At 38.7% G+C, this 13,200-nt stretch overlaps 1 protein-coding gene across 1 annotated transcript in view; it reads left to right on the forward strand.

Annotated features, from left to right (window-relative positions):
- The window catches only part of LOC149278692 (receptor-type tyrosine-protein phosphatase gamma-like), a 176,319-nt gene that overhangs the window by 159,501 nt on the left and 3,618 nt on the right, over positions 1 to 13,200 (forward strand). Inside the window, exons 16-27 of the mRNA XM_089501835.1 lie at positions 891 to 987; positions 1,458 to 1,540; positions 1,775 to 1,909; positions 2,568 to 2,702; positions 3,856 to 4,028; positions 4,543 to 4,678; positions 5,955 to 6,101; positions 7,241 to 7,334; positions 7,903 to 7,979; positions 8,523 to 8,651; positions 11,648 to 11,794; positions 12,556 to 12,698. Coding sequence (XP_089357961.1) covers positions 891 to 987; positions 1,458 to 1,540; positions 1,775 to 1,909; positions 2,568 to 2,702; positions 3,856 to 4,028; positions 4,543 to 4,678; positions 5,955 to 6,101; positions 7,241 to 7,334; positions 7,903 to 7,979; positions 8,523 to 8,651; positions 11,648 to 11,794; positions 12,556 to 12,698 — 1,496 coding nt within the window. The remainder of the gene's footprint in view (positions 1 to 890; positions 988 to 1,457; positions 1,541 to 1,774; positions 1,910 to 2,567; positions 2,703 to 3,855; positions 4,029 to 4,542; positions 4,679 to 5,954; positions 6,102 to 7,240; positions 7,335 to 7,902; positions 7,980 to 8,522; positions 8,652 to 11,647; positions 11,795 to 12,555; positions 12,699 to 13,200) is intronic.

The raw sequence follows: 13,200 nt of genomic DNA on the forward strand, positions 1-13,200 counted from the left end.
CCTGACATTTCGGGAAGCGTTTCAAGTTTTTTTTTTTTAATGTTATTAAGCAGAAAATGTTTTCAAATAACAGAGTTTGCAAATATTATTGGGGTTTTTTTGCATTTTGAATTAATATAATTTAGGCTTTAGGTAACTCTATAGAAGATGAATTTTATTTTTTTTCATATACAGCTACTTGAACACAATCATTCTTTTTCCAGAATTTATTTCCCCCCCCCCCTATTTTTGGCCCCAGAAACGCTGACGTAATTTTTTTTTGCTGTGGATATGGCTGAATGAGCTTCTTCTGTGTAAATAGATGTCATGCCAGAGGTTTAGTAATATCGCTCTCTATCCTCGGTGAACCCCTGCCAGACGATTCTCTGTGTACATATATATTTGCGTTGCGTGGTTATTACATGTATGTATCTTTGCCTATTATACAGAATTCCATTATTTATATTATAAAGGACTGTAAATAATTTGTGCCTGCGCTGGAGCCAAGGGATTATTTTTGTTTAGGTTTCCGCGTATTGATTCTTGTGATTATGTAGAGAAATAGTCACATCTGCTGTTTGCATAATATATCCGACGCTCTACCCCCGGCTCTCCCAACATCTGTTTGGCAATAATTATTTTCATTATTAGTCAGAACCCATATTACAGTTGAAAATAATAATTTGAAACTCAATAATCTCCAGAGTTGGTCTTCTAGAGAATATGATTTATTTTCAAAAGAATTATCGGGTCGTGGGGGGGGGGGTCTGCAAGCCCCGTTGGTTCACGTACTGTGAACATATTCAAAGGGTTAATCGCATTGCGGGTGTCTTCATTGCCATTCTATAGCAATACAATGTATTAGATTGAGGACCGTCGTTCAGTAATGCTTGTCCCTGTGGTTCTTTTAGGAAGTTCAGCGATGTACGGCTGACATGAGCATCACCGCGGAACATTCCAACCATCCGGATAACAAACACAAAAACCGATACATCAATATCGTGGCGTGTGAGTAGATACTTTATGACAAATTCTCAAACTGAGTCGGGGTTGATGAGGAGATACGAAGGACCTTGGTTGTTTTTGTTGAGTTTTCATCTTTTGTATTCACCAAGACAAGAGCCGGAACGTTCTGTATTCATTTTGTCCTCCAGCGTTTGTCCGACTTTTGAGTGTTGGCGGAACGTCAGCTTGGCACAAAAACACTTCGAGGGTGGGATCCGGAAAAATGTCCTTCGTTTTGGACAAATCTGATTTCGAAACCTAGAATTCGATGGCAGATAAGGCCAATTTGGCCAATTTAGTCTTTCCTGAAGAATAAAGCAAATGTATTCTTAAGAACTTTCAGGGTTTATTTATACGGATCTGAGAAGCCATGCTGTATTCGGGGATGGCTGCCTAGATCCTCCTTATCATAATTATCGGAAAGTAAAGATTAATCATCCCGAATTCTCATTAGGTTTCCCTTTTCTTTTCAGATGACCACAGTAGGGTGAAACTCCGACCCCTCCCAGGCAAAGATTCCAAGCACAGCGATTACATTAACGGCAATTATGTTGATGTAAGTCGTTTTCATTTCTGTTCTCGCTGCTTTACATGATTACTTAGTGCAAGTTAAAAAAAATAGATGAAATATCTTGCTATTCTTTTTGTTTTAAAAAATAGTATCAAAGGACATCATATCGTACATCACGAATTTCAATCCTCAAAAATATTCTTCTTCTTTCTTCTCTTTAAATAATTAATGTGTTTGCCACGAGGCAGCTTTCATCTTGTGTTTGGTCGTCTTTTGAAGGGTTACAACAAAGCAAAGGCCTACATAGCTACCCAGGGACCTCTCAAGTCAACTTTTGAAGACTTCTGGAGGATGATTTGGGAGCAAAACACTGGAATTATTGTTATGATAACCAACCTCGTGGAAAAAGGGAGAGTAAGTGTGCCGACTGCTTGCCCAGGGGCCGACCACCCTCACGATACAATGTTTCATGTTCCTCTCGATGATTGTCACGTTAACGGAGGGGGAAAGTATCAATCTTTTCGGATCGATGGCCGGCTCTTTATGGTAGTCTTGAGTAATTAAACAGAGCTTTCAGTATTTTTATGAGCTCGGTCTAAGATAGCTTAGTCTGCAGTTCAAGAGCGTGAGAACTTTCTAAGAAGCTTCTAGTCTCGTATATATTATGGCGGCCGTTTTCCTTTATAGACTGCTCTGTATCCTTGGTTCGATTAATGTGTATCTCGCGGTCTTCTGTAGATTGGGTCCTTTTAAAGACTGCGTTAGTGTCAGGGAACCAAAACGCCTTTTATTATTAAATAGAAAAATAGCAAAAAATAAATGTAAGCACAATCCGGAATCATAGTCAAAAATACAAGCCAGGGGTCAAGGCCAAAACGAGTCAGTCAGATCGAGTCAGACGAGCCGGGTCAGGAACACAGAAGGCAGCAGAGTCAGGAACAGAAGCCAGGATCAGGAACTCGGAGAACCGGCAAGCCAGGCCATGCTGGAAGCGTAGGGTTAAATACTTGAATTTATTTTTTTTAATATATATTTTTAAATAAAAATCTCCGCTCTGCTTACGTGTTTACAGAGAAAGTGTGATCAGTACTGGCCGACGGAGAACTCGGAGGAATACGGAAACATTATCGTCACGTTGAAAAGCACAAGAGTGTACGCCTGTTACACAGAACGGCACTTCACCATCCGAAACGTCAAAATGAAAAAGGTACCAGCAGTCCGACTGCCAAATTTCAGTTTGGAATATTTCTCCCGCATCCCGCTCGGAATTTATATTAGGAGTACGAGTGACGCCCTGCAACGTGGTTTATTTAAATGTTTTTCTTCTTGAGCATAACCCCCAGCGCTACCCCCAGCGCTGTATACAGTAATATAACCCCCAGCGCTGTATACAGTAATATAACCCCCAGCGCTGTATACAGTAATATAACCCCCAGCGCTGTATACAGTAATATAACCCCCAGCGCTGTATACAGTAATATAACCCCCAGCGCTGTATACAGTAATATAACCCCCAGCGCTGTATACAGTAATATAACCCCCAGCGCTGTATACAGTAATATAACCCTCAGCGCTGTATACAGTAATATAACCCCAGCACTGTATACAGTAATATAACCCCCAGCGCTATATACAGTAATATAACCCCCAGCGCTGTATACAGTAATATAACCCCCCAGCGCTGTATACAGTAATATAACCCCCCCCAGAGCTGTATACAGTAATATAACCCCCCCAGCGCTGTATACAGTAATATAACCCCCCAGCGCTGTATACAGTAATATAACCCCCCAGCGCTGTATACAGTAATATAACCCCCCAGCGCTGTATACAGTAATATAACCCCCAGCACTGTATACAGTAATATAACCCTCAGCGCTGTATACAGTAATATAACCCCAGCACTGTATACAGTAATATAACCCCCAGCGCTATATACAGTAATATAACCCCCAGCGCTGTATACAGTAATATAACCCCCCAGCTCTGTATACAGTAATATAACCCCCCCCAGAGCTGTACACAGTAATATAACCCCCCAGCGCTGTATACAGTAATATAACCCCCCAGCACTGTATACAGTAATATAACCCCCCAGCACTGTATACAGTAATATAACCCCCAGCGCTGTATACAGTAATATAACCCCCAGCACTGTATACAGTAATATAACCCCCAGTGCTGTATACAGTAATATAACCCCCCAGTGCTGTATACAGTAATATAACCCCCAGCGCTGTATACAGTAATAACCCAAATGTGCCAAATTACATCTCATTGTGCTACATTAAGGTTACATTAAAATATCCCCGCGATTGCCCCTCAAACCCAGTCTACAGACGTATTGTTTTTGTACGCAGGGTCAAAAAGGAAACCCAAAGGGGCGACACAACGAACGCTCGGTTATCCAGTATCACTACACGCAGTGGCCGGACATGGGGGTCCCCGAATACGCCTTACCGGTACTGACATTTGTACGGAGGTCGTCTGCGGCCCAGCTTCCTGATATGGGTCCGGTACTTGTCCACTGCAGGTATTACGACGTATTATGACATCATGCATATGGAAATAATAATTATTCCGTGCACGGGCTGTAACGTTACTAGACTGCAGGTTGGGTCGATTAGGGAGATAAAATTCAGGATACTTTTAGGGGGTTCTTAAGTAAAACGCACACTTTATATTACCCAACTTTTTACAGTTCATGGGTCTGGCTGTTTAACCCTTTGAATGTGGGTCCCTAGGTCTTAAAAGTTACATATATTCTAGCGCCACCTATATTTGGAAGTGTGCAATGACAGCTGCAGAAGAGGATTGGACGAAAAAAGATATTGATGATTTTCAAAATATTTAAAGAGTTAACGCAGATCCCCTTTATTGGAAGAATAATAGCTCTGCTGTTACCCTGAAATGTAAGAATTCTTATATAAGTTTTATTGATTCCATTTTTGGGCATCTTTAGCATGTTCTCGCAGGTGCCGATTTAAAAGCTCCAAATAGGTTGAACGTAAAATAATAAATGTTGTTATTTTTTTATTTACCTATAGTGCCGGCGTTGGCCGAACCGGAACATATATTGTTATCGACAGCATGTTGCAGCAGATCCAAGACAAGAGCACAGTTAATGTCCTGGGTTTCCTGAAGCACATCAGAACGCAGCGCAACTACCTCGTCCAGACAGAGGTAAGATTTAGGGGAATTCTCTCTGGTCAGACGGAGGGAATAGATTAATATAAATCCAACTCGGATCGTCCAAGGGAAATAATAATCAGAATATGAGAACGTTTAGAACGTTGCTGTTTTTGCACAAAACATGAATTTACTTTTCTTTTGTTTGGTACAAACTATATAAAAAAAAATGTACATTTTGCTAAATGGAAAAATAAATAAATTATAGGTGGGCCATATTCCAGAATTTACAATCTCATATTTTGGCTGAAAATCGACCGGAAGTCATTTTAGTAAAAATGTATTTTTTTCCTCCACTCTGCATTTTTTTTTCCTCCACTCCACATGTCTTCCAAGCACAATGTGGAGTAGCTTTACATAGAACCTATGGAAAGCCTTTTTCTTAATATGTCCGGCTTGGAGGAGAGAAGAGAGAGAGAGAGGGGATTGGGGTATCAACATTTAAATACATTTAACACAGGACAGGAGCGAAGTTTATTTCAAAGGAGGAGAACAAGAGACCAGAATACTAAAGGATCCAGGGGGCTTAGTTGGAACGGAAGGAGGTTTTATTTTACAGAGAGGGTGGTAGATAAGTGGAACAGCCTCCCAGCAGAGGTGGTAGAGGGTAATACAGCGAGGGTATTAAACATGCATGGGATTGACATACGGCTCCTGAATCTAAGACGAGACCAGCGACTGATGAAGGTTTGAGTCTTTACAGCAGGAGAAACGGGCGACGGATGGGGGCCGATCTGCCGGCAGAGTCTGTGTTTCTCCCCTATGTATATATATAGATTTCTGCAGGTTCTATTTCTCTGCAAAGTTCTCATAACAAACTGTCGGTTGGAGTTTTAACATAAACCCCGTGGTGTCTGGAGATCGTACGGTTTCCACGGGGTTTCCAGCTAAGATATTAAAGGATATCGGATGTTACTTTTTAACAAGGCAGCAGATCACATACTTTCCGGGAGTGAAATGGTCCATTAAGTACCGCGAGGCCTGCTAGCTGAGAATTCCGTTAATGCATAATTCATGCCGTGAAGCCTGGATTTTGGGAAGATGGATCTTACGATTCCTGGAGCCACCTGTGAAGGATTCTTATCCATTATCTTATTCCAGGGAATTGGGTTAATGAGATTCATCAAATGTATTTAAATAAGTATATAAACACGACTATGCTAATTACACGTAACATCTTCTTCCCTGATGGCTTTCAGAATTGTTCTTTTAAATGTTTCCTATTTTTTTTTGATCGTTACAATGTCTCTATATTATTTTTTTTTGGCAGGAACAGTACATCTTTATTCACGACGCCTTGTTGGAGGCCATTCTTGGGAAAGAGACTGAAGTGTGTGCAAACCAGCTACACAGTTACGTGAACACAATCTTGACACCTACGGCGGGAGGGAAGACGAGGCTGGAGAAGCAGTTCAGGGTAAGGCTTATACGAGCGAGAGGAATCCGACGCTAAATAAATCTACCGTCTTCTATTAGAACAGCGCAGACGCTGTAGGCGAGTGTGAGGTACGTCGACGACATACAGGCCACCCGCCAACTTGAGCTGCAACATCCAAACACTCTTCTTGAGTCGTCTAAGTTCAGAGAGACTGTCAATCAACCGACAACATGTTTTGCTCATAAAATATTCAGCTGAGCAGTAAGATAAGGAAATGTTGTAGTTTTCCCGCAGAGGAGGCAGAACTTGCATTGAACAGAAGGCATTACAGACGTGTTTTTAACTCTAGAAATGCTGAAATGTTTCTTTTTTTTTATCAAAAAATTTTTTTGGATTATAATATGTAGGAACAGTATTGAAGCCATCGGAACAAACCTGGGAAGTTCCCTGGTTAGGCTACTCAGGGGTCTCTTGAAACTGTGTGTGGGGTGGGGCAAGCCCCCAAAAAGTCTTCAATAGGCGTGTAATAGGAGGGGAGGTGGGTGGAGAGCGGGGACGACCAAAGCTCCCCTCGTCTGCAGAAAGAGGAAAGTGACCCGGAGCCCCAGGGAAGTAGAGCTTCTCCCGGAGACTCCAAGTCAAACCCAGATAGTTCTCAGGTATATCTTGAAGTTTAGAGATGAATTAAGGGAAGAACGATTTTGAATTGAGATTTCTTCCAATTTAGAGCATCATTTTTTTTCATAATCTCATAAAAAAATATTTAATAATAGCAGGAAAGACGCTGCATCATTCAGCCTGGGATTCCTTTTAGATCCGCTGCGTAAAATTAAAATAGTACATTTGTTAAATTACATGAATGTGGATCACAAACTAACACTATATCCACAGATACATTTGGTCAGAACGATGCCTATCGTTTAGCATAATTTTTACATTATTTAGTAAATATGTACCAATGGAAGGAATAACACCGCATACGGACCAGTTTGATCATGCAAAATGTTTTAGCACTAAATCAATATATTCTTTTCAAGTTACATTTTCCGCCGTCTAACAAAATATCTATTCTTTTTGGGTATTTTTTTCTTCAAATAGTTAGAAATACTGTTCCTTTTGGTAACATATTCTACTAAAAGACTAACATTCAAATTAACTCTTGTTTGTTTCCCCCCTAGTTGGTTACACAGTGTAACGCAAAATACGTGGAGTGCTTCAGCGCCCAGAAGGACTGCAACAAGGAAAAGAATCGAAACTCATCCGTCGTACCATGTAAGAACGGAAGATTCCACTCCGCAACATATTACTCAAAACATGACATTTTGAGATGCCTTTTTCTTGTGGCATGGATACAAAATATCTCTAGAATTCCAAATTTTGGATGATATAGAATAACTATTTTATCATTTTATTTATTTATTCCGGGTTTTTTTTTTTCCCACATCATCAGAAAAATTGCCCGCTTTAACATAAAACAATTATTATTTTTCATAGACAAAAACTAAACTGTATGTTGTGGTGTAATAATAAAAAAATAATAATCTCTGATACATTTAATGGAGGGATGAATTATTCAAAAATAATTTGACATTTTATCATAGAATTTATGAGGTTATTTTTCAAGGACTTCACTGTAAGTCTGCATTTATCCCTTTACCCACGCGTTTCACCGGATAAATTATTATGGTGATTTATTACGGGGGATTTAATATATATGCTTATATGAGACAAAGATAAATAGTTGGGAATTCTAATCGTTTCAAGCCCTATGTCAATAAATCGTCATTCCTGTGTTAGAGATCCATTGGTTTTTCAAATGTTCTTTTTTTTGTCACTTTAGCCGAACGAGCAAGAGTCGGTCTGGCACCGTTACCTGGGATGAAAGGAACGGATTATATTAATGCCTCATACATCATGGTAAGAAAAAAAAAAAACATCACGATAGTTATATTAATATTATAAAGTGGGGATTAAAGAACTGTTTAAAAAAGTGTTTTTTCCCCCTAAAACATATGTTTCATTAAACCACAACCACAGAACTAAAACTTTAAGCGCTCACATGGCAGTGTTGAGTCTAATACATTGAGTATTTTTTTTATTTTTATTTTTTCTGGATTCACACACTTCAATTAAAAAAAATAAAAAAAAAAAATAAATTAAAAATAGATAAAAATAATAATAAATCTTAAATATTTCCTATAAATAACCGTAGTAAGATTTAAAATTTTAACCTACGGTTTTGAAAGGTGTTACGTTTGTTACGATTATATAAATCGTATCTTTGAATTTTTTTTTTTTTTAAATGACCGAAATTAAAATATATTTATATGAGAAGCCGGGACAGCTCTCCTGCTCCTCTATTTCCGGTAATCCTTTGAACGTTGTGCCTGCTTATCACATATGATATATCATAAAATGATTAATAACACGATTCTGACGTTTTTTTGCTTCTTTTTACAGGGTTATCTCAGAAGCAATGAGTTCATTATAACGCAGCACCCTATGCCGCATACAACTAAAGACTTCTGGCGGATGATCTGGGATCATAACGCGCAGATTATCGTCATGCTGCCGGATAATCAAAGCTTGGTAAATACATTTATTATCCATCCAGCCTTTAAACTACGATCAGAGTTATTTGTATCACTGCTGCTTTGTTGCTTTTTTGTTTTATTGCTAGATCGTCCGCGTCGAACCCTTAATCAGTCGTTGGTCTCGTCTTAGACTCAGGAGCCCATGCATGTTTAATCCCCTCGCTGTATTACCCTCTACCACTTCTGCTGGGAGGCTGTTCCACTTATCTACCACCCACACAGTAAAGTAAAACTTATTTCCATCACAAATGCGCCTCTGATCCTCTATTTTTAAAGACGACACTCTATCATATGCACTAAAATGCATGTTATGGTTTCAGTGCCCTTTTATACTTTAAAAATGAAAAGAACAACCAGATTGTACAAGGGGTATCGAGTGTCTGTGTATGCGCGAAATTTACATAAACATCAACAACGCTGCAAACTCATTCAGTGTAACCTTCAGAGTCCTCGCGAGTCTCTTGAAGGTCAAAGTCTACATAATTAAACTGGAATTTAAAACCGATCAAGGATCAGCCTGTCCAGCTCGCATACATCGAAGGTTTCGTCTCATGGCCAACTCAGAGCTTAGTAAATAAATCCCCAAAAGTAATCTATGATTCATTCACACGGGTTCCAATCATTGTATTGTATACATTGTTTCTATATCCAATGATTGCCACCATGGAAGCGGACGACTTCATTAACTATTATTAATAATGAATCAAATATTTTAAATGCTTATCTTTATCTGTGTCATATAAAAATCTCTTTTGTCCGCTTTCAATGCGAATTTTCTTAACAGACGGGTTCAATGCAGTAAACGACATCTGCTGACTGATGGGGATGTACGTGGCGTGGACTCTCGTCGTTAGAATGTACTGGAAATTTGGGGATAGAAAGGAAAAAAGACTATTTTTCTAATGTGATTTTTAACTGAGCCCTCATTACCGCTATAAGGACCAGAAAAGCAAAGCTCCGCACAATGCAATTACAAAGGCATTATCCGCACTATGCAGCTGTGTGCGCAGAGATTAATCAAAAAACGAAATATATAATTAGAGGGAATGGAAACCCGTCTTCACGGCAAATACAAGCTGAACATTAATTGGCTTCTTGAAAAGAAATAGAAATGTATTTCTTCTGTTCTGCTTCTAATGGCCACTCAAGACAAAATGAACAGGAGAATTCTAGAATTACGGGGGAGGTGGGTTCTAGAACCCTTTGATGGTTTGGAACATTCTTACCAAAACATTTGGGGTTCTAGATAGTCTGCTTTAAAACTCTGCAGCCTTAGTAAGTCTAACCAAGGCTCAAGAACATGTCCAGGTATTTAAAATATATTTTGTAACGGATAGAATTTCAATTTTTAATGGAATGATTATGGAGGGAAAGGGTTAAGGAGGTTAGAAGGGATTACAAGTTTTAAACAAAAAAAAAAGTTACAAAATGAACTAAAAATGAATTTTCCTTATGCTTTTTGGTGTTTGGTAAACCGAGGGAAGGAATTTCCGTTTGCACTCTATACTTCCTGCTCAGTCTTCTAACAGTCTCAGACTAAAAAGTGCTCAGATGCGCAACGAAAAAGTCTTCCCCCCGGTTTTGGAATAACAGAAAAGTAATTTGAAATCCTTGCAGTTACTTCAGAGGTTTCTGAATGCTACATAAATATCTTACATATGTCTAGATAAGGTTTTTAATGTTTGATTCTACAGCTATAAATAAAAATACATTTTTAGGGGGGGGGGGTGGAAGCTTTACCAGTAAAGTAATTCAGTTTAGTTTCTTGCTAAGGAAGTATTTTATGGGAAGTATTTTCCGGGCGCAGAAAGAACAGCAGAGGTAGGTTTAAGGACTGTAAAATAAAAAGTAGCTTAGAAACACTTAGCGTGTGCGGGTCTATTTAACGGAAATTAAACCCTATATAAAATGTCTTCAGTGCCTCGCGGTGCACATTAGAGACATCTTCTCCTTATGAACCGCAATTAAGCTCTTGTAATAGGTGTTCAATGAAGCCCTGCTTAAATCAAGATCTGATGACCTTTTAATAGTATGATGAGGAGAAGACATTACAGCCAACAATGAGAGCAGTCCATCGTTGGTACTTAACTCAACGCTGCGGATTCTTAGCCAAGTGCTCCAGTTAGGTGCTGATACAGATTAAAGATCCGCAGGCTGTTAGTGTTTGGAAGCCAAATAAAGCTAAATTTCAAGAAGCCGTCATCTAAAACCAGAGACTTAAATGTAACGTAAGGACGCTTTACATTACTGAGAAGGGGGTAGATAAATGGAGCAGCCTCCCAGCAGAGGTGGTAGAGGGTATTACCGTGAGGGAATTCACACATGCATGGGATAGGCATACGGCTCCTGAATCTAAGATGAGACCAACAGAATAACCTAAAAAAGACTGCCAATTCCCTTTTATACATATTTTTGGCATGGCGCCTATCAAATAACCTAATTTGACCTAAAAATATAATATTTTAGAACAACGTTCATCGTGCCAGCATTAGGGTTAAATATCGCCCCTTTCATTCTAGACAATGCTATATTTATTGAACTTTATAAACAAAGATGTTACTCCAAATATTACCTCCACGTAATGGGTTAATTCTCAATGGCTGCTGTTCCTTAAGTGTATTTAATGAAAACTAAATTACCCAGAAATAGAACATCTGTCAAATGTACTTTTTAATGCTATCGGTCAGGGAGCGTGATTTTTGTTTTCCACTCCTAATGAATAATTCATCATGTTTACGAAATCTAGAAGCTAATTTCGAAGGAGAAAGGAAAAAATAAAAATAAAAAATAAAAAACGCAACGCAAAAGTCGATGTTGCAGTAAAATGACGGCGTTCATTTTTCTCTGAAGGGCAAAGCGTCAAATTATTAGGATTTTTAATTTTTTTTTTTTTATCAGTTGAAACGCTGAGGATCCGCAGAAGGATCCTAAGAGTATTTATTTAGAATAAATGATGAAATAACAAAAAAAATATTTTTTTTGGGTCGCTAGGCGGAAGATGAATTTGTTTATTGGCCAAGTCGCGAAGAATCTATGAACTGTGAAACCTTCACCGTTACTCTTATCAGCAAAGACAGGTTGTGTCTCTCTAATGAAGAACAAATTATCATCCATGACTTTATCCTTGAAGCAACACAGGTGAGACGACGCGTGTATCACACAACCGCGAATATCCCCTTTTTTTATTTATTTTTTATTATTATTTGCGTCTTTAGATTTTTTTTTCTTTTTCATTAATCACTTCATTGTCAAGCGTAGCTGCCATTATGCTCAAATGTCTGCCAAACCGCTTAAAAACATATGACATCTGCGGTTTGAGATACATTTTTAAATTACAGGTTTTAAGCGCAAAGAATTAAAGAGGAAGTTACATAGGAAGAGTGAAATTAATATTTATTGGAAAAAAACAAAAAAAACTTTTTTATAATATAATTATATATTTTAATTTTCAATTCTTTCCATGTGTGAGAAGCTGACATTCTAAATTCCGACAGACAGCAGAAAACGGATTATAAAAATATTCAGGTTTCTCTTAATCTCATCGTTTCTCTTGAGAGAGAGAGAGGAGCTTATTATTTGGACAAAAGAGAATGAGATCGAGTGAGAGGGTCTCTTGGAGAATGTAGGATTTCTTGTTTTAATACAATAAATCCTACATTCCCCCCCAAAAAAACAAAAAACCCTAGGATTAGCATTCTATGAAATAGAATTCTGTGGATCTATATCACCGTCAGCCGTAGATTTCTACTGCTGACAATGTTAATGTCCGTTTCGACGTATAACACAAGACCGCCATAGTTCGATACACGATTTTCCGCTCATCTCCAGAGTAAGGGAGAGAGTTGGACCCTCTCTGTGTTAATCGTAAAGTCATTAACGCTGTTTTATATCTGTTACAGGATGATTACGTCTTGGAAGTACGGCATTTTCAGTGTCCAAAATGGCCGAACCCGGACGTCCCAATCAGCAGTGTTTTTGAACTGGTCAATGTGATAAAAGAAGAAGCGCTAACAAGAGACGGACCTACTATTGTACACGATGAGTACGTATTGCAAATACTCGGCCGAAGCATGATACATTGGCTCAAATAAAGCGGCCTCCTCTTCGTGGCTTTAGTTATTCTTATTAAAACTCTTTTATATAGCCATTTCCACGGTTCATGGAGTATAAATGAAGTTCCTCGGGCAATCTGTTTCATTCTAATTCCTGTTTTACTAAATGTAACATCCATCTGAACATTCTATTTCCTTACCTTGCTTCCCTTCTGAGCCGTCACGAAAAGGTTACTTTTGTGATCGTGTCTCATGTGTCATCTACATGTTCTGTGCAAATATTTCAATAATATTGATTCTTTATCAAGAGTAAAAGGATGATGAGTAGGAGGACGATGGTCTGTTTTTAATGGGCAAAATTTGGAATGTAACTACACAGCAGGAGCTCTGTGTCCCACTTTGGGGGCTTCTTCAACGGTCCCTCAATACCCCAAACCCCCCATCTGTGGTTGAGTTGTCCACCTTCTTCTACCTGTCTGGTCCTCACAGGGT

The sequence above is a fragment of the Sceloporus occidentalis genome, unplaced genomic scaffold, assembly GCF_023333645.1.
Source record: "Sceloporus occidentalis isolate IW3139 unplaced genomic scaffold, rSceOcc1.0.p SCAF_183, whole genome shotgun sequence".
NCBI lineage: Eukaryota > Metazoa > Chordata > Lepidosauria > Squamata > Phrynosomatidae > Sceloporus > Sceloporus occidentalis.